Source organism: Ictidomys tridecemlineatus, chromosome 5, assembly GCF_052094955.1.
Source record: "Ictidomys tridecemlineatus isolate mIctTri1 chromosome 5, mIctTri1.hap1, whole genome shotgun sequence".
In the NCBI taxonomy this organism is placed as follows: domain Eukaryota; kingdom Metazoa; phylum Chordata; class Mammalia; order Rodentia; family Sciuridae; genus Ictidomys; species Ictidomys tridecemlineatus.
This window is the reverse complement of record NC_135481.1, coordinates 81,962,551-81,982,255: the sequence shown is the minus strand read 5'-3', so window position 1 is coordinate 81,982,255 and position 19,705 is coordinate 81,962,551. Positions and strand designations below refer to the sequence as shown.

Genomic DNA, 19,705 nt, shown 5'->3' with positions numbered 1-19,705 from the left:
AGAATTAGAGTGCTTAAGAGCAAAACAGCAGATCAGGCCAGCAATCACCTCTCTAGAGCTTCCATTTCATATCCATTTGCTCCTGAATTGATAATTCTGATCTCCCAAATTGTTTTCACACATGCTTTGCTCACCTAATGACCACTAGAGCATATGCAATCAGTCCCTGGAAAACAAATCAAAAATTCACTTACCTAGAGCCAATCAGAGTGTCTGGTGAGAGAAAGTGAAGTCAAATCAACACCAGACAGTTGTGCCAAGATTTAGGAAAAAAAAAAAAAAAACAACCACAGGGCCCCTCTTAAACTTGGGGAGTAAGTTTTTGTAGGCAGCATATGTTTTAATAGGCAAACCTTAACCAACCACATAGAATTAGTCTTAGAGAAACCACATTATTAATGGAGTTTGATGAATGAGAAAAGTGGAAGGAAATGGTGACCAGTTTATCTATTTCAAGCAACTGTGATTGCCAGGAAGTTATTTAGTTGTTAGGAATACATGGTAAATGAGCTTAGTTTCTTTCTGTCAGGGATTTTTAACCTAAGGCAGGAAATCATAGGTTGTATGTAGTCATTTATAGACACTTTAATTGCCAATATAATATTCTGTTCAGGACTTCTTGTAGGATAAATGAAGCACACTTAGGAGTATGGAGGAAATTTTTTATTTGTTATTCCTGGGAATAGAGAAGATTCAAAGAGTAATTTGATGTAGACCTCAAAGGACATGTATAATTTTGGTAGGTAGAGACAGGAGGAGAGAAAATGGGAGGAAATTTTATAGGCTAGATAAGGTAGGTGTGTTGAGCCATCTGGTGTGACCTAGACTAGGTTGGAATCTTGCAGGTTGGGGCTGATGGTAAAGGAGATTGAATGACTTTTTCACAGATTGAGTTTTTCTCTGGAGGAAATAGGGACTCACTGAAGGTCTGTTTTATTGTAAAACAGGAGAGTGACATGAATCAACCATAAATGCTATGGGAGTAAAATCAGCTTGGCATAATTAACTAGGTGAAGTACAGGGCTTAAAAGAGAATAATTATGGACATGATAGAAAATGGATTTGAGTATAGTATTTGATGTACTAGTACAGGTAGACAGTTTTCAGTTTTAAAAATGTTTTTTGACTGACTGTGTATAGATATGACAATAGAATTCAAAAAGTAAATAAAGCAAAGCAGTAAGATGTTGAAGGTCAGTCTCCCTCGTAACCATGTTCTCTCAGGTACCAATTCTCCCTTGAAGCAACCATTACTCCTTATTTCTTTATATCATTTCAAAGTTATTCCAAGTATTTAAAAATAAATGCACATATGTTCTTTGTTCCCTCAGTTAACATTAGCAGTAGTGAAAACTCCGTAAACATAGAACTACCTCCTTTTGAATGGCTGTACAGTATTCCCTTTTATGAATATGTCATAACTTATTTAAGCAATCTTTTATGCTGGAAATTTAGGTTGTTTTTGTAATCTTTTTTTCCTATTACAAATGATTCTTTAGTGCATATGCTTTGAAATTCATCATCTTACATAGTATACATATACCCTTAGAATACTGTACATGTGAAATTTCTGGATAAAACATTATGCACATATCCATTCATCTACTGAAGGGCATCTAGGTTGGTTCTACAGTTTAACTATTGTGAGTTGTGCTACTAAAAACATTGATGTGGCTGTGTCCCTGTAGTATGCTGTTTTTAAGTCCTTTGGCTATAGACTGAAGAGAGGGATAGCTGGGTCAAATGGTAGTTCCATTCCCAATTTTCCAAGGAATCTCCATACTGCTTTCTGGATTGGCTGCACCAATTTGCAGTCCTACTAGCAGTGTGTGAGTGTACCTTTTCCCTCATATCCTTGCCAACACTTATTGTTGTTTGTCTTCATAATAGCTGCCATTCTGACTAGAGTGAGATGAAATCTTAGAGTTGTTTTGATTTGCATTTCTCTAATTGCTAGCGATGATGAAATAAAAAAAATTTTTAAATGTGACATATATAATGGAATATTACTCAGCAATAAAATAGAATAAAACCCTGGAATTTGCAGGAAAGTGGAGTTAGAAAAGCTGAGTGAAGTTAACCAATCCCAAAAAACCAAATGCTGAATATTTTCTCTGATATAAGGAGGCTGATTCATAGTGGGGTAGGGAGGGGAGCATGGGAGGAATAGACAAACTCTAGATAGGGCAGAGGGGTGGGAGGAGAGGGGAGGGGGCATGGGATTAGAAATGATGTGGAATGTGATGGACATCATTATCCAAAGTACATGTATGAAGATAGGAATTGGTGTGAATATACCTTGTATACAACCAGAGATACGAAAAATTTGTGCTCTATGTAAAATATGAATTATAATGCATTCTTCTATCATATATAAATAAAAAATTAATAAAAATATTATGCACATTTAAAATTTTCATGTTTTGCTAAACTCTGTGATAGAGATTACAGGAGTTTCTACTCAGCATTGCATGAGAATGTCTGTTGCTGCACATTCTTGCTATCCGAAGTATTGGTTGAACTTAGGTACCATGATAGTTACAAATGGCATCTTATTGAATTTTAAACAGTGTGTATTTCTTATGTTTTAAATAAAGGTGAGTATCTTTTCATATTTTTTAGGAGTCACATGCATTTCCTTTTTGAAGACTATCTGCTCATTTTATGAGCCCATTTGTCTGTTTGGTCTTTGGTCTTTTGTTTCCATATTTACAGGAGCTTTTAAAATATTAATCCTAATTAATCAACTGTCTATAATGTGAATAGAAATATTTTAAAAAGACATATTATAGTGGTTCTGTTCTAAAAGAACACAGGTAGCTTAACAGTTTGAGGAATCCAGGGTTAGATAGATCTAAAAAGCCAGTCTAATAAACATGTAACAGGTTTCTACCCTTGGCAAAAGTACACTTGTATTCCAGTCCTGGAAAGAGCAGGAGAGTTTTCTTACTTACGTGTGGAAGAAACAAGCTTACGATCAGGGTGGCCATACTTGAATGAGTAGATTAAAGAATGATTGAGCAGTAGGAAATGTGGACAACATGTGAGCCAATGTTAGGTGAGGAAAGTGAGAATAGGGAAACAGGGACAAATTAGAGAAGGGGACAAATCAGACAAGTCAACAGCTCTCTTTTTGAGGCCACTCTTATCTGGTGAGAAATATCATGACCAACATGTATTCCATTTGCCCTTGTCTCCTCCAAAGCTGCTAAGGCCCACTGCCCTGCATTGGACATTAGTTTGGGTAAGATTTGTATGTAGATAAGAATATCGTCGTCGCTGAGAGCTGCAGTGGGTGTGGAGTGGGACTGAGGCTCAAGAGCAGTTCTAGGGAGTGAGTGTGTGAAGCCAGGTGGTATGAACATTACCAATAGTATTTTCATGGAAAAGATGAGGGCAGATGTCCTTAGAGTACAGTGAGTACAAAGGGGCATGTGTTTAAGGTGGAGAAAACTTTTTCTTTCATAAAACTACTGCAATTATTTGATTCCAGTTAAAGAAAAACATTACATTTTACTCACTAAAAACACACAAAAAATAAAACCATATAAAAGAGCATAAAATTAGAAGTAAAAAGCTTTACCCTCCCCTGGGTAGTGAATATAAACAATTTTGAAACTTTTAATGTAAAAGCATACATTTCAAGGATTTTAAAATTTATTTTAGATGTACTATTCAACAGTTTGCTTTCTGAACCTAAGAATATCTCAAATATCCTTCCATAAGAATATGATGATCTGTATGTTTTAGAAGTTCTTTAGTATTTTATTGTGTTGTTATTAATTCTTAATTAATCATTGTGTTAATTAACTTATTGTGTTATTCTTTCCTACAATGATGGGAATTTAAGCTTCCTACTTATTTATGACTTTGCAAGTAATACTCCGTGAACATCTATATTATTTTAATTATTTTTACACCATTTGAGAGTCTGCTCTTGATCCTGTTAGTGTCTGTCTATAGCAACAACTCAGGGACTCCATGCAATGAGAGTCTGTCACACTCTGTAGACAACTATTATTCCATGTCCTTAAAAGTGAGTAGGATCCACATTTGTATGTGTATGTGTTTTGGTCCATGTTTACAGGGCTGGACTTGTAAAAGCACACCTCTCTGAACTTTTTTGTTCATTTTAGGATTAATACCTGCAATTTGAGTTGGTTGCCACAGGATGGCAGAGCAGCACAAAAATCCATTATTTTTGTATCCATGAAGCATTTGACAATTTTTCCTTATTGTGTCATTACCCTGAGTATTTATTTAAAAAAAAAAAAAAAGCTTGGCTAACAAAATTCTCAGTAAAAATATTTGTACACATTTGTCATCCTATATAGATATTTATATTACATTTATGATTAAATAATTTTCATGTGTATCATTAACAACAAAAAAAATACTTCTCACAGAGTTTTTAGCCATATAAGAGAACTTTCAAAAATACTTGAGGCTGTTTTCTTTTGTGTATCCTTCTGGCTTCACCTTTGCTCCATGTTTCATTGCTTGAAGTTAAGAGATGATACAGTTTTCTTTTTTCCACTTCCTGGTGCCCACCTCTCCCACCTCCCTTTCCCTGATGAGATGATAGACAAGCATGGCCTAAGCAAGTTGAGCTTCGCAAGAACAGTGGTAGCCATATGCATGGTGCTACTCGGCTACTGTAAGGCAGTCAGACTTCATATGCCAGAGTTGTATGGCCAACCTGCCCTCCACCTCCCTCAGCCTCCATGAGCAGGCTGGTGCCATCACAGGTCCTTTAAATTTCCATTTGCCAGGCTGGGAATATAGCTCAGTTGGTAGAGTGCTTGCCTCACATGCACAAGGCCCTGGGTTCAATCCCTAGCACCACAAAAAAAAAGTTAGTGAAGTTCCATTTGCCTGTCCTCCTTGATTCCCATGAGTTTAAGGTGAGTGAGAGTTTTGTAGGGAACAGCAATATTACTTTTCTTTAGGGAATTTGAAATGCTGAACCCACAGCCTTGAGTTATTAGCTTTGCTGTATAGAGATAGAAGGGTCTGTCAGGAATTTATAGCATGCATGCATTTTGAGACTGATGTGTTGGGAGAAGTGGGGAGAAGTTGTGGTAGGAGGCTCTTTTTGGACATGTGAAAGTCCTGGACCACATACCTTTGCTCATATAATCAATTCTGTACATCTAGGAGACAAATAGTATTATTTTTCCATTTCTCTTAAAAAGGATCCCTGCACTGCTTAAAGCACCTCAGAAATATATTTTCTACCTGAGTTTAAGGACTGTTGGGCCATAACATCTGCAGTTTTAATTGTTTGAAAATTATTGGTGCCCAAACAGTTTACTGATATATAGCTTTATGTCTTTTTAAAGGAATTAATGACTTTGTTTTGCACTGGGGATTAAACCCAGAGGCACTTTACTGCTGAGCTACATCCTCAGACCTTTTTATTTTTTATTTTGAGACAGGATCTCACTAAGCTTTTGAGGTTCTCACTGAGTTGTTGAGGCTGGCCTCAAATTTGAAGTCCTCTTGCCTCAGCCTCCTGAGTTCCTGGAGTGATGACTTTTTAACTAGATGCCAGGTAAATACTATATTTATTAAACACTTCCTAATTAGGGCAATGGTATATTAAGCCTTGAAGAAAAAGTTTGTAGATGAGCCTTGTACTAGGAGTTCGTGCACAGGCCAGAGAATGTTGTGTCTGGACAAGAAAGTCACATGAGCTAGGTACAGTCACCTTCTATCTTTCATCCTGTGTACCCCATGCTCAGATCCTGGTTATCCACTGTGTTACCTGGAATTTTAAAATCTTAAAATAATTTACCTGGTAAATAAGTAGAAATCTCAGATGTTTACATTAGCCAGAAAAAATGCCTGTCATATTTACTTAGGGTTGTTGTGAAGATCAAATGAACATGTTGAATGTGAAGATGCTTTTTACTTTTATTTTTTTCACTTTAGGAAGTTGTATACTCTTCCTTGGATACCTGAGAATATATGAGCAGCTCAGGTATTCTTAGAGAAGATGAAATTCTCCCCACCTCCCCACTCACCCCTCAACTGTTCTCTTGTAGCTGTCATGACTTGAGGGACAGCTTATGTGTCTTTGGTTCTCCTCTGACACCCAGACTTGCTCATACATAGTAGATACTAAAAAAAAAAAAATGCTAAAATGAATGAATGAACACTTGTAAAAGCAACATTATAACCACAACAGCAGCAAATTCTAACTATTGTTATAAACCATAAAATGATAACCAAGTATATCTGTAAGTTATTTTCTCTAACATTTACAAACCAAAGTGATTTGATCACTGGGCTTTCTGGATACTGTCTGGTAGCTGTGACAAGAAAAATACCTATAAAAGGGGATCAAGAGGGAGGGAAGAAGGGAGGGCATGGAAAAATAGTGGGAAATGAAATCTGCTATATTATGCTGGGTCCATGTATGAATATGCTACAGTGAATCACACATATAATTCAATAATAATAATAATAATAATAATAGGAGGGAGATCAGTAGAGCAGAGCAGGTGGATGGGGGAAGGAAGAGGGGAGGGAAGGGGAAGTACTGGGGAATAAGTCTGATCAAATTATGTTATGTATATGTATGAATATGGCATAAGGAATACCACTATTATATATAATTATAATGCACTGATAAATAAAAAAGAAAAACACCTATAGAGAAAAAATGGGAATTTTTTCTTCAATTTTTTGAGATGTAATTAATCCTCTTTAATTAATAAAAAAACAATACACACACACAACATTAATACAGATATTACAAGGGTTAATACAATTCCACAGGTTAATGTTTCAAAATATGAAGACTATATGACTAGACAGGATGTTAATGACTTGACATTACAAAATTTATTAAATTTATTTTTAAAGTGGTTTGGTTCTCCCTCTCAGATGCATGAAGCTTGTGGGAGTTGGAACAGATCTGCCCCAGGCTGCCAAACAAAATTTTAATAGAACTAGAGTCCTTCAGGGATTGTCCTAAATCCGCATAATATTCTTAAGTCCTGGTGTTTGCACTGGGACCTGTATATTAGCAGATGTACATGTGAATAATATACTTATATCCATCCATCACCCTGGTGACTCCACATCTGTAGGGGCTGCTGCACATCAATTATTCCACCTCAGGGGGTAGAGAGATATTTGGGCCAGCATTGACCTCCTTTTCAATCAAGGCCTCTGAGCAGTATGTTCTGGAAGTCAAATGGTCCCTTTAGACAGAACCTCTGTTTGCGAATTCATTTGGCCTAATGTGGCCATGCTGAGAAGTCAATGTGATTACCTGTGTCAGGTGTGGAGGCGGCATCCAGAGAAGCAGATGAAAATTCCGTCACTCAGAGCCACCATCAGCATTCAGTATCTCTCTCATCTATCTAAATCTTGCATAAGATATTAGCCAGTCTATCAGAAAAGAATGTCAGCCTCAGTAAGATGCATCTACTTTTCACACATAAAATCAACTATTTGAAATAAATTACAAGTTGCTCAAAGAGCTAAATTCACTTCAAATGCCTGGAATAATTTTTATTATCTGAGATTTCAGGAAGAAAGAATTATTTCCCAGAAATAATGAGGAGTTTTGTTTTTTATATCTTTGTGTCTTTGTTTTAAAGAAAGACAGAGATTTTATGATGTGTATCTTTTTAATCAAAAATTTGGAACTTCTTTTTCAAACATACAGAGTTCTTTGAATTTTTTTAAGCTTCTAAGATTGTACCTGGAGGTGTGTTACAGATTGTCATAACTGATAAATCAATGACAAATGTAGCCACTTCACTTCATTGGGAAAATACACAATTGTGGCAGTGGCTGACCATTTATTTAATTATGTGGTAAGTACCATATGATGAGTGGGTAAAGTTAAATTGATGATTTGGGCTATCTCAGCCAGGGTATAGTTTACATGGCAATTAACGCTGGGATCATCTAAGTGTAATTGGCAAGTAATTTTGTAAGCGAAGGAACATGACAGCTCATTTACATGGTGTTCAATGAGTAAAATTTGGGGACATTTATCAACCACTTCTAAGTGAAGAATGATTGCACCAATATCTCCCAAAATGCTGTAGGCTGTTTGAAAATTATGTGGAACGTTTTGGTACAAATCTTCATGTATTAACTCCCCTGCCCATTTGTTAGCTGTATGCTATGTGTCAGGCACTGTCCTTGGCACTGAGGATACCAACCAAAAGTGAGTGAAAACAAAGTTCTATTTTCAAGAAACTCAAATGTGGGAAGTAGATGTATCTATCAATAATTTGAATACAACATAGTACTTGGAGGTTTGAGCTCTACATAGGTACTATGGATGTCACAGGAAGGGAAGTTGGTAGAGTAAAAGACTGTCAGGGAAAACTTCCTAAAGGGTGACATCTGAGATGAGTTTTAAAAGACATGAAGGACAGGGAAGGGTTTGCCAGACAGAAGTGTAGCATGAAAAGAATCTTGGAGGAACAATTCAGCTTGTGTGAGATGGAAACTTCAAGCAGTTTAGGGACATTGCAAGGCAGGTTGGGTGTGCAGAACTGACCTGGTGAGGAACCTCAAGGGCCCTTTGATGATGCTAGGGGCCTGGACTTTGTTCCATAGCCTTGGAAAATCACTGGAGAGTCTTAAGAGGGGAGTCTTTGTCAGATTTGTTTGGCAGACAGATCATTTTGTGAATAAGAACAATTATTGTGCTTCTACAATGTGTCAGGCTCTGTTCTACACGTATCAGTGCATTTTCATCAACCCTATGAAGGAGGTAACAATTTCTCCTCTTCATGGATAGAAAAATATAATTATATATAGGTTGCCCAGAGTTACATGGTGATGATGGAAGAGCCAGGATTTGAATCCAGCCTGTCTAACTCCAGAGTCCTTGCTTGTCACCTGCACACAACTCATTTCAAAACTCCCTTGACACAACTGACTACAATTCCATTTCTTTGACCCCTCCCCCACTTACTCATGAGACTGTGAATTCTGCGAGGGCAGGGACCACGTTTATCTTGTCCACAGTCATAGCCTTCAAGCTTTCTACAGTGTCTGGATCTCCATAGGCATGCAAAAAATAAGGAATGAGTGTAGTTTTGAGGGGACCATCATTGGGGCTGTCATAGTCCCCCTGATAAGGAATGTTGATGAGTCTAAGGCACTGTTGGTCAATATGGAGAGGTTAGGATGGAGAAACAAATTGGCTGGGCTTGGTGATTGATTGGACATGCAGATCTTGTTGGCATAGTCTCTCAGTGCTTTTGATTTCCAGTCCCTATACTGGAGAGATGATTTGGCAATAGAATCTGAAGAAGAAGGAAACTCATGCTGCACTTCACAGAGATTTTAAAATCCTGAGAAGAAGTGCTGTAGATCCACAATGAAAAGTTAGAAGATACTTCCCTGGATATGGTTAAAAATAGAAGGGGACACATCTGCCTGGGATGGTTGAGGGATGGAGCTGCCCTGGGGTAGATGAGTGGTTAGATGGCCTTTGTGATTCTTCCCTCTTTGAAAATTCTCTGGTTTAAAATAAATAAAAATTCTCTCAAGTTGCCTATCTTAAACTACCTAGATTTAAGAAGATAAAAATCAAAACATCCAAGTACTGGAAAATATTGAGTCCAAATGCCTGGATTATAGATAAGTAGCCCAGAGGGTTAAATGACTTGTCCAAGGACACACTTTAGAGGGAAAGGAAGACCCAGATCATTGGCTTCTCAGCCTGGGCATGTGCTTCCTCATGTCTCAGATAATGGCATTTATGTTTGGGGTGTCTCCTGTGAGCAGGCCTGTGTTGGATGGAAAAGAAAGCAAATGAGACCTGGTATTTGTCCCTGGGCACTTTAGAGGGCCTCAAAAATACAGGACATAAAGTATCAACTACTACCTAGAACATTTGAAAAACATGGAAAATGAATTAATTTTTATAATGAGTTTTTTAAGCCTTATTCGTTGCCATGCACTGTTTCAATACTTCACATTCATTATCTCTAATTCTCACAATAACTAGAAGTCAGTAATGTTTCCATTTCATATTTCAGAAAAGTAAAGCACTTAGATCTGGCTCTGTAAGATCAGATCATGATAACTCTAAGTCTGCTCTTGAACAAAGGATGTCAAGATTCTATATGTTTATGTATCTTTTTCCATGAACTGAGATTACTTAGATAGCTAGAATTGTTGATACTTTTTTTATATTGGGGAGATTAAATGCGGGGATGTTTTATCACTAAGCTATATCTATTTTTCATTTAGAGACATGATCTTACTGAGTTGCTGAGGCTGACCTGGAACTTGCAGTCCTCCTGCCTTGGCCTCCTATGGCTGGGATTAGAGACATGCACTATAGCATCCGGCTGTTAATATAGTCTTGAATTTTCATTTTTTGCTTGTAGCATGTTCTACACATTTGCCATTCTTCATTTTAATGGCTATATAATGTGTTAAGTTTTCAGAAGGTTCTTAAATAAGTATTTACTCACAGAAATTGTCCAGTTATTGGTACACATGGCATTTTGCAGGTGTATTTTATGTTTTGAGGACCAGGACAGCTGATCATTTTCCATGGATGGCATTATGGGGTGGAGAAGAAAAACTGTCAGCCTCTGCATCATGATCGTGGCTCCTTTCCTACCAGGAGCCTATATGAAAATGTAGAGTTGTGCTGGGCACAGCTCAAAGTAGAGCAGGGCAGAGATGGCCTGAGGAAGGTAGCAGGTGGCTTTTCAAGCCTTGCCTTTTCTGACTGGACATACATTCTTCCCCCTGCCCTTGTAAAAAAGACATGTTTTCATTTTCTTAGGGTAGTGAAAATCTTTTGTGTGAAGAAAAAGTGTCATCAAGTGTCTTATTCATCAGCATATATACCATCTCTTTAAAATGACAGTGGGAGTAAAAGTTCATCAGTTCAATATGTCTTTCACATTTGGAGACTCCTGACTAATAACCTCTGGTATTTATCATTAGAACAGCCAAAGAACTAAATTCTGGCACACACTGTTCTCACGCACTGAGTAAAACTTAAAAAGACAGAAGATTTTCTTCATTTTTTCATTCTTCCATTCATTTAAAAAAAGGCATATCTTTTTTTAATTATAAAAATGATCATGCAGATACATCTGGCCTGTATTATCACAGCAGCCTCCTAAATGGCCTTCTTGTCTTCAGTTTGCCTTTTTAAAATCAAGTCTCTATGCAACAGCCAGAAAGATCTTTTTGGATCATAGATCTGCATTGGTCACTCTCTCACGTCACTGCCATATTTTTCCATGGCTCTAGAAGGCAAGTCCTTTGTAGCTACAGCTGCTGTCTCTCCTGCCTCCCTGCTTCCCTACTTCATGCTATACCAAAGGGTGTCCCCAGATCCAGGTACAAATCAGTTTATTCTTTACAAGCTCCTGCCAAGCTCTGCTAAATCTGGACCCCAGCATGGACCCCTATGACACCTAGCACTTGTCACTCTCATATGGAATGCAGCCCACAGTCTTGTTTTTGCTTGACTGGCATAATCCTTAAATTAAAAACAAACACACACACTCAAATCTCATCGAACAAGGCACATTATTGTTCAGTTTGCTTAAGACTCCATCAATCTATATCATACACCAAATCCTAATTACACATTTATTCTGTGCTGGGTTGTATAAAAGATACTTGTGCTAATCTCTTCCCCACTAGACTAGACTGTAAGCTGCTTGAAGACCAGGATTACCAACTTTATTATCTTTATTATTGCTAACTTTTATATCTGACAGAGGCTGCTCAATAAATATTTATTGTGTAAATATCTGCCTTAAAAATATAAAATTAGGTCAGGAAAGACTCAGTCTGTCTTCCTGTCTTCTCTGTTCACAATCATTACAAGACTTGTAGAACTCTGGATCTGGCAGATATTAACAGTATTCTATAGGGGAATTGAAAGTCTGTGTTTATGATGTGATGTTGCTAAGATGGGACCACTTAGATAGGATGTTTAAACCTTTGTGATTATTCCTACCATTTCCAGAAAATCCATGTCTGTTCTTATGATTCTTCATAAGTAACCATTCTTTGTGTTTTGTTATTGTTTCATTTCCATTAAGGTGTACATACCCTTAGTTTTAATTCATGTCTGTGTGACCATCACATTCCCATCAAACAGTGCCATTCAGAAATATGAACGTAAGCTTTGTGCTGTGGAACATGCCTGTAATCTCAGCGGTTTGGGAGGCTGAGGCAGGAGGATTCTGAGTTCAAAACCAGCTTCAGCAAATTAGCAAGGCCCTACACAACTCAGCAAGACCCTGTGACTAATAAAATACAAAAATAGAGCTGGGGATGTGGCTCAGTGGTTCAGTACTCCTGAGTTTAATCCATGGTTACAAAAAATAAAAAAAAATGCATGTAATAGGATTAGATGTGTTATTTTATCTGCTTTGTAGGAGACCCTACAAAGTATAATCAGTGGGCATACCTGAATGTGGCTCCTGCCAAGAAGTAGTACATCCAAGATCTATATAAGCTGGTCATGCCAGAAATTATAGTAATGTAAATGCCCATTGGTTAACCTCCGATGTATCATCTTTTGGATAATCTAATATTTGTTTCTGTCATTGAATTTTTCTAGTTTTCTAGTTTTTCTCTTCTAGTCATTCAGTTACATGCTGCTTTAAAGACACTGAAAAAGATTTGGTGTCCCCTAGGACCCAGATTACTCATATTTATGGAATTTCATATAATCAGTGACATAGGACCATGGTACCTGCCTGTGGCAATGTTCTTACCATAAATCAAGTCTCCAGAGAATGCCTCACATTTTCAGGGAGTGGTATAGATGTTGCAGAAAGAATATACACCATATGTCATTTCTGAGGAAATGTGTTAGTAACCCAAGAATGGAAATGTGTCCAAATATCAAATTTAGGAAAAGAAAGCATGTTTATCTCTGCTTCCTTCTCTAAGGAAGAGGTGGGGGCAAAATATGAGAGCTTATTACAGAATCCTTTAGCAGCCAGAAATTTCATTGACAATTTTGTTAATGTATCTACTTGGCTGCTTTCTCAGAGGCCTATTGTGAATTCCTTAGTTTATATTAATAGTTAATGGATGCACCTGAAAAATCAAGCAATATTGTACCATTTGGGTAATAGTTATGTTAGATGGTTTTTTAATACCGAGTCAAGCTTATCAGACTCTCTTTTTCCTAATAATGAATATCTCATCTTTTCCAATTTCCTAATCAAATGCTTCCACATCATCTTGAAACACAGCCAGATCCAGCTGTGTCTGTTCTATACTTTTGGCTTCAATTATATCGAATTATCCAGTCTGCTTAGAGGTCCTAAGGTTCTCTTTTGCTCTATGACATAGGCTTGACATACCCCTTCAAAAGCTCATGCTCACCAATCATTCAACACAAATCTGTTGTAAGTAAACAGTGAATTATAGAGAGCATTAAGCCAACTTTACAGTTATGAAGAAATTTCTAGAATAGGTTCCCCCCCTAAACTCTGGTGCTTTTCAGTTGATCTTAGGTATTTCTATTTTCCCTGTTCCTTCTTTCTGCAACATACACATTATTTATTCTTCATAGCATTGATATAGCATTGATGATTTTCATGGCAGTGGCAAGAAGTAATACAGCCATGTTTTGACTATATAATAATAAATATTTAATTTTTCACAGATATAATATTATTTACATTGACCAGAAACACTAGGCTTCCTATACATTGACTTATTTTATTTTATTCATTCAAATGCTGGCACCTGAAAGACCAATACAAGGAATGGTGAATACCCTTTTGGTAAAGTTAATATTGTTACTTTTTGTCATATTTGGCTGATATATCACTGTATCTTACAACAGAAAGTCAGATGAAAGTTGATTCTTAATTTTTGAATTTTTTTAGTCAAAATTCTTATTTTTATACTTCAAGGCCTGGTCTGCATGTCTCTATCCTTCATTTCCAGGTTCTTTTGATCATTCTTTCTGTCTTCTGCACTTTTTTTAAAAAGTAATTTTTTAGCTGTAGATGGACACAATGTATTTATCTATCTATCTATCTATCTATCTATTTATATGTGGTGCTAAGGATCGAACCCATGGCCTCATACATGCAAGGCAAGCACTCGCACTCTACCACTGAGCCACAACCCTAGCCCCTCTTCTGCACTTTATAAAAATACTCTTTTCACCATGGTGAAAGGGAGAGCCCAAACTCACCATTAAGCATCCAAGTTGACTCAGGCTGCACTTTGTTCTCCTAGCAACACCTGCTGTGGCCCTTTGATGCCTGAGGTCATGCTTTATACTACTCAAATCTCTATTGCCTGGCCTAGTGTCCATAGCAGTCACAGTGGTGGTTTCTAAGTGATGACTGGATGAATACCTAATTTCACAACTTATGGTTGCTTACCTCTTTAATCTGAAACATATTCCAACCTGGACTGGATCATTTTGAACTTCTGTCAAATATTCTTTATACCAAGTACAATGCAGTATATACACTGTTATTCAATGAATGTTTGTGAGAACTAAACAGTTGTATATTTTGGAGCCCTCTCATGAAGAAGCCAAAATTTGGCACACAGTTATTTCAAATCTATGCTTGTTCCAATTAGTCAAGTCAAGGAATGAATTTTCACCCTGAAGACTAATCATTGATTCAACAAATTGGTTACTGGGGTTATACTCTCTTGAACTTCCTGTGGCTGAAATGTTTTATGACCATTCCAGAGGTAGAAAAATATTTGGCAATCCATTTGTGTTTCTTAAAATATTTTATTTATTATTTTTTTGTAGTGCTGGGGATCGAACCCAGGGCTTCAAACGTGCTGGACAAGCACTGTACCACTGAGCTACATCCCCAGCCCTTAATATTTAAGTATAAACCTTCCTCTTTAGAGAGTATTATTGATCAAGTTCAACAGATGTTTACTATGCTTGCAAACAACTATCGAACACCTTGTATGTGACAGGAATGGAGATCTATGTGAAAGTGGCAATTTTCATGTTACTTATAATTTGGTAGACAAAGATAGAAATAAACCCATATACTGTATGATAAATTCTACAATAGAAGCAGGTATCAGGAGCAGATAAACAAGGAATAATTAACTCTGCAGAGGCATTAAGGAAGCCTTCCTGCAAGAAATTACTCTTGAGAGCAGTTTCTGTCTTTTAGATGACTGTAATGAAGGGAAAATGCCCCTGATGTGCTTAATATATTTATTTATAAAGCAGTGTCATATTGTAAAGAATAAACTTTTAAAAAGCAAATATCTGAAAAGCTTTTGACTCCTCAGTTTTGCACCTAGATTCACCTCCATGCTCTGTGGTTTTGAAATATCTGAGGAACAGCTGAATCAAACCCTATTGTATTAATGAATTTATATATGCGCACATGTCTAATATATTTCCTGCTCCCAATTTTTATGGTTTCATAAATAGGTCTATCACCAACATTTCTTTAAAAAAATGAAGAAAAGAGCTCATATATGTGAGTAGAAATTCAGTGTATTTTATAGAACACTGCTACTTCTTGATATAGCCTACGGGATGTGACTTTTCATAAAAGCCTAATGAATTTCTAGATTTGTCAGCTGTTTCCAAACAGATGCACTCTGCTAATCTAATGGAAACATTTTGAGCCCAGATCCCAAATATCAATAGCTTTTAGTATTGCAAATTAGTTTGTCTATTGGGTAAATTGGGCTGTGTGGTTCTTGATAAAAAGAAGCAAGTAATTTTGTATGGATATTTTATGTGCAACTGTCTTTCCAGTGTTTGATGCTCATATTTTTCTTTGCAGAGTTTCAAGTTGAATGTAGACAGCCATTGTGCTCTCAAGGAAGCTGTGGAGGAGGAAGGACACCAACTTCTTGAGCTTATTGCATCCCACAAAGCAGGTAAATCCTCCTGAAATATTGCAAGTCTTTATGTCTCCAGACTATTAAGAATGAAGAAGCATTGCTGTAAATTACTGCATATATTCACTTCCTTATGTATTATTAATATTTACATTATCAGATTGACCTTCAAGATTTATAAATGTTTCATATACTGCATACAATGCTGTGATACTTATAAGATGAAATACTGCTTCCAAATGGTCTGTTCATTTTATTTTGGGCTTGCTGTTCGCCTGAGCTTCAATTGAAATCACATTCTTGAAAACTTCACATTGACATGCTTTTTGATGTAGGTGCTCTGGAAATAACATTAAGATAATGAATGAGAATTGTACATATAGTTACAATGCATATGCGTTAAGGTGCTTATAGATATCATTACAGATATAAGGCAGGCAGTCTAGACATATCTGATTATTTCCCAGCCAATTCACACATATGAACATTTTGTGTTCTTTGCTGGTCTTTGCATTAGCAGGATTTTGGGCCTTCAACCAATTCTTAGCCCAGTATTAATGTATTTAAGAGGAACAGATTACAAATAAAAAAATCATTTTGTCATCATTTGCTATACTTATCCTGGTAGTAGAAGATCATAAGACAGGATGAGTTACAGTTTGGCTCTTTGAGCTTACTACAGCTAAATAGGAAAAGCACAGCATTAATCGGATGTGTTAAAGACTGCTGTGTTACTTCCGGCCCATTTACTGTATTTCTCATTGAATTAACTTTACCTATTTCAATACATCTTTCTGATCATTATAATGCCCCTACACAGATACACAGGCCCTTTCATTTGAATGAGAAACTATAGTGTTAATAATCTTTATGCATTGTGATTTTTGTTCCACATGCCTTTTTTTTCAGTCAATAGCTGAATTTAAGTCTGTTTCCAAAGCATGTGGTTATTCTATTTTTTTATCATTATATATTGTTTCAAAAATTGCCACTCTCTTTTCTGAGTGACAAGTGCTAATGTGGCAGGTGATGGCAAGGTCATTTAAAAACATGTATAGCATTTGAAATAGCCAACTAATTTACTACAAAAAAAAATAATGGGTAAAGATTTAATCAGATTCCCAACTTGTGCTTTCCTCTCTTTTTGGAGAAGGACTGAAGGACATGCTGCGGATGATTGCAAGTCAATGGAAGGAGTTGCAGAGGCAAATCAAACGGCAACACAGCTGGATTCTCAGAGCTCTGGATACCATCAAAGCAGAGATACTGGCTACTGATGTGTCTGTGGAGGATGAGGAAGGGACTGGAAGCCCCAAGGTAAGTGGCTTGAAGTTTGCCTTATTTCCTCTCATTTCTGTCTTCTTTTGAACTATGCACCACTGAAGTTTTCTTTCCACCCCTAAGGCTTTTCGTGTCTAGTGGGTAAACTTTATATATCTATCTCTCTATATATAAACAAAACGAAGTGGCTTGGTTTAAAACAATGAAAAAAAGGAGGGGGAAAAGCCTACAACTTTCAAGTTTTACAGGAAGAGGTCTTTTTGTAAAAAGTGGCAGGTTAGGAGGGGGACAGTACTTTAGGGGTGGGAGAAAAGGGGACATAAAACATTTAGTAAACAAAACATAAAGCATCTTTAACATGAATAATCAGAATGGTTTTAAATTGTTTTGTTGCAACTATAAATCACTATAATCAGTGCAATCACTCAGCTCTGACATCCATTAGCCGCTTGGTTACAGCAAATTAACAAAGAAGAGAGAAAGTGATTCATTATCTCATTCCTGTTAATGACTATCAGATGCATTGCCTAATTAGGGGATGGTCATTGTAGTGGGAAGAAGGTCATATGCTTTGCTACAAATCTTTTTGCTCTGAGTGTAAGTTCTCTATAATGGTGCATGCACCGAATACAACAAGTATTTTAAAAATGAGTATTGACATGTTTTGGTTATCCATTTTATATTTACAAAATAACCCATGCAGCGTATGCATCTGAACTTTAAATGAGACACCTTTCAGTACAGAGTGCTACTGTTCTAATGATATCTTTGGACTCACAATGTGGAAAATAATTTTATTCATTTGATATTTTTCTATAGTTTTGTCTTACTTTTGTTATCTGTGTTTCCTAAGAGACTTCGCATTGAAACATATCATAACAAGGGGGAAATAGATTTAAGAGTTCCTGGTTTCTTTTCCTGGCATGGACAAAGCAAGTAAATGATTATCAAATCACAGTTCTTCAGTATCCATGTGGATTGGCATTGTGCTAAATGTATACAGACCAAGTTAAACAAGCACTTTGCCCTGTTAGACTCAAATTCTTAAATGCAGACAGAGGAAAAACCAAAATCAGCCCTGCAATGCTGAGACCCATGCAGACAGTGAAAAGCTCAGGCGATTTACAGCTTTGGAACCTCAAACCACAACCTTTAGCTTATTTGTTGGAAACAGAGGATGGAATGATGAGCTCAGTTTTACTTTAAGAAGGCTCCATGGAGGAGGTCACATTTCAGGAAATACTTGAAGGAAGGAAGAGAGGTGGCTTGGCACATGAGCACATACTTTAGGAAGTGATGTGATGAAAGGATCAAAGCTGCAACTAATAACGTGGAATGGAGAGTGTATTCAGCAAACTTGGAGTTATTTTAAGGAGCAGGCTACAGGGAGAAATTGTGCAAAGCTTTGGCTTTGTGGGGATGGGAATAGGAAGAAGGAAGATGAAAAAGGATACAACTGAAAACTCGGTTGTGTTTTATTTATTTAACAGAAAGGATACTGAGTACTTATTCTTTAAGGGCTGTCCTATATTAGGTACATTCTGTGTGCAAGACAATAATTTATATTCTATATTCTCTTATTTCATCATCTCAACAGAATTATATAACCCAGTTCTACTATAATCCCCAGGGGAGAAAATGGAGGTACAAAGAGGTTAAGCAATTTGCTAGAGGACATATAGCTACTAAATAGCAAGACTAGGATGTGAATCTGTACCTTTTAGTCCTAGAGTCCACGTTTGTTAGCACCTAGCACATTTCCTTTCACTGATATTGCTCAAGGCCAACTGTGATGCCAGGCATTAGGGATGACTCAGGGCCTAACTCATGGAACTTATGGTGAAGTTGGAGAGACAGACTGTAATGTCATAATACATGCTTTGATAAGAGATTGGGGTGGGAGAAGTGATTTAGATCAGGGCATCAGAGAGGGCTTCTCTGAGGAAGTGACATCTGTGTGTTTACAGAAGGAGGAGTTAGGGGAAGCTGGGTGTTTTGTTATCAGGTAAGAGGAGGGTTTTGAAGAAATCAAGGAAATGACACCCAGTTGAGGTGTATAAAAACCTGTTCCTGGATGTAGTGACCAATGGAGTGGGGCGAGTGAGAGCAGGGTGATGGATATGCCAGCCTGGAACTCCTGAGATGGCAAAATCACCTAAATTCATAAAAGCACTTTTTTGACAATGGAGAATCCCAATCAACAGAGTCAGTTTGAAATAGACAGTTCTAAATCAACTTATTTTATAGGGAGGTATTGAGAATGAAGAATATAACCTAGAGAAAAGTATTTTCACAATAGAGATGATGTTAGCATTTCTCAAAAAGAGTGACTGCTTGGCCACACCCCTCCTCAGACCAAATCAGACCCTCCTAGAGGGGCCCATGAATTGCATTTCAACAAGCTCCCAGAAAACCACTGAAATAGGCTCTAAGAAGGCCATTTTCCTGCAGAACTACACACAACATGAAAAAGAAAGAAGGTTTGTTGCATTGTTACTTATAATTATGAACAGTTTAGTATCAGCTGAAATTTTTTCAAAACTGGGAATGTTTAATTTATACTATATATTATTCTAATGAAAGATTTACATAG

At 36.9% G+C, this 19,705-nt stretch overlaps 1 protein-coding gene across 5 annotated transcripts in view; it reads left to right on the top strand.

The window, feature by feature from the left end:
• The window catches only part of Akap6 (A-kinase anchoring protein 6), a 499,805-nt gene that overhangs the window by 263,586 nt on the left and 216,514 nt on the right, over positions 1–19,705 (top strand). For 4 of the 5 annotated variants that reach the window (XM_021724690.3, XM_040275774.2, XM_040275773.2 and 1 more), the window contains 2 exons: positions 15,774–15,870; positions 16,982–17,148. In XM_021724690.3, the coding sequence (XP_021580365.2) occupies positions 15,774–15,870; positions 16,982–17,148 (264 nt within the window). The remainder of the gene's footprint in view (positions 1–15,773; positions 15,871–16,981; positions 17,149–19,705) is intronic. The other variant, XM_021724692.3, reaches the window with a different exon arrangement.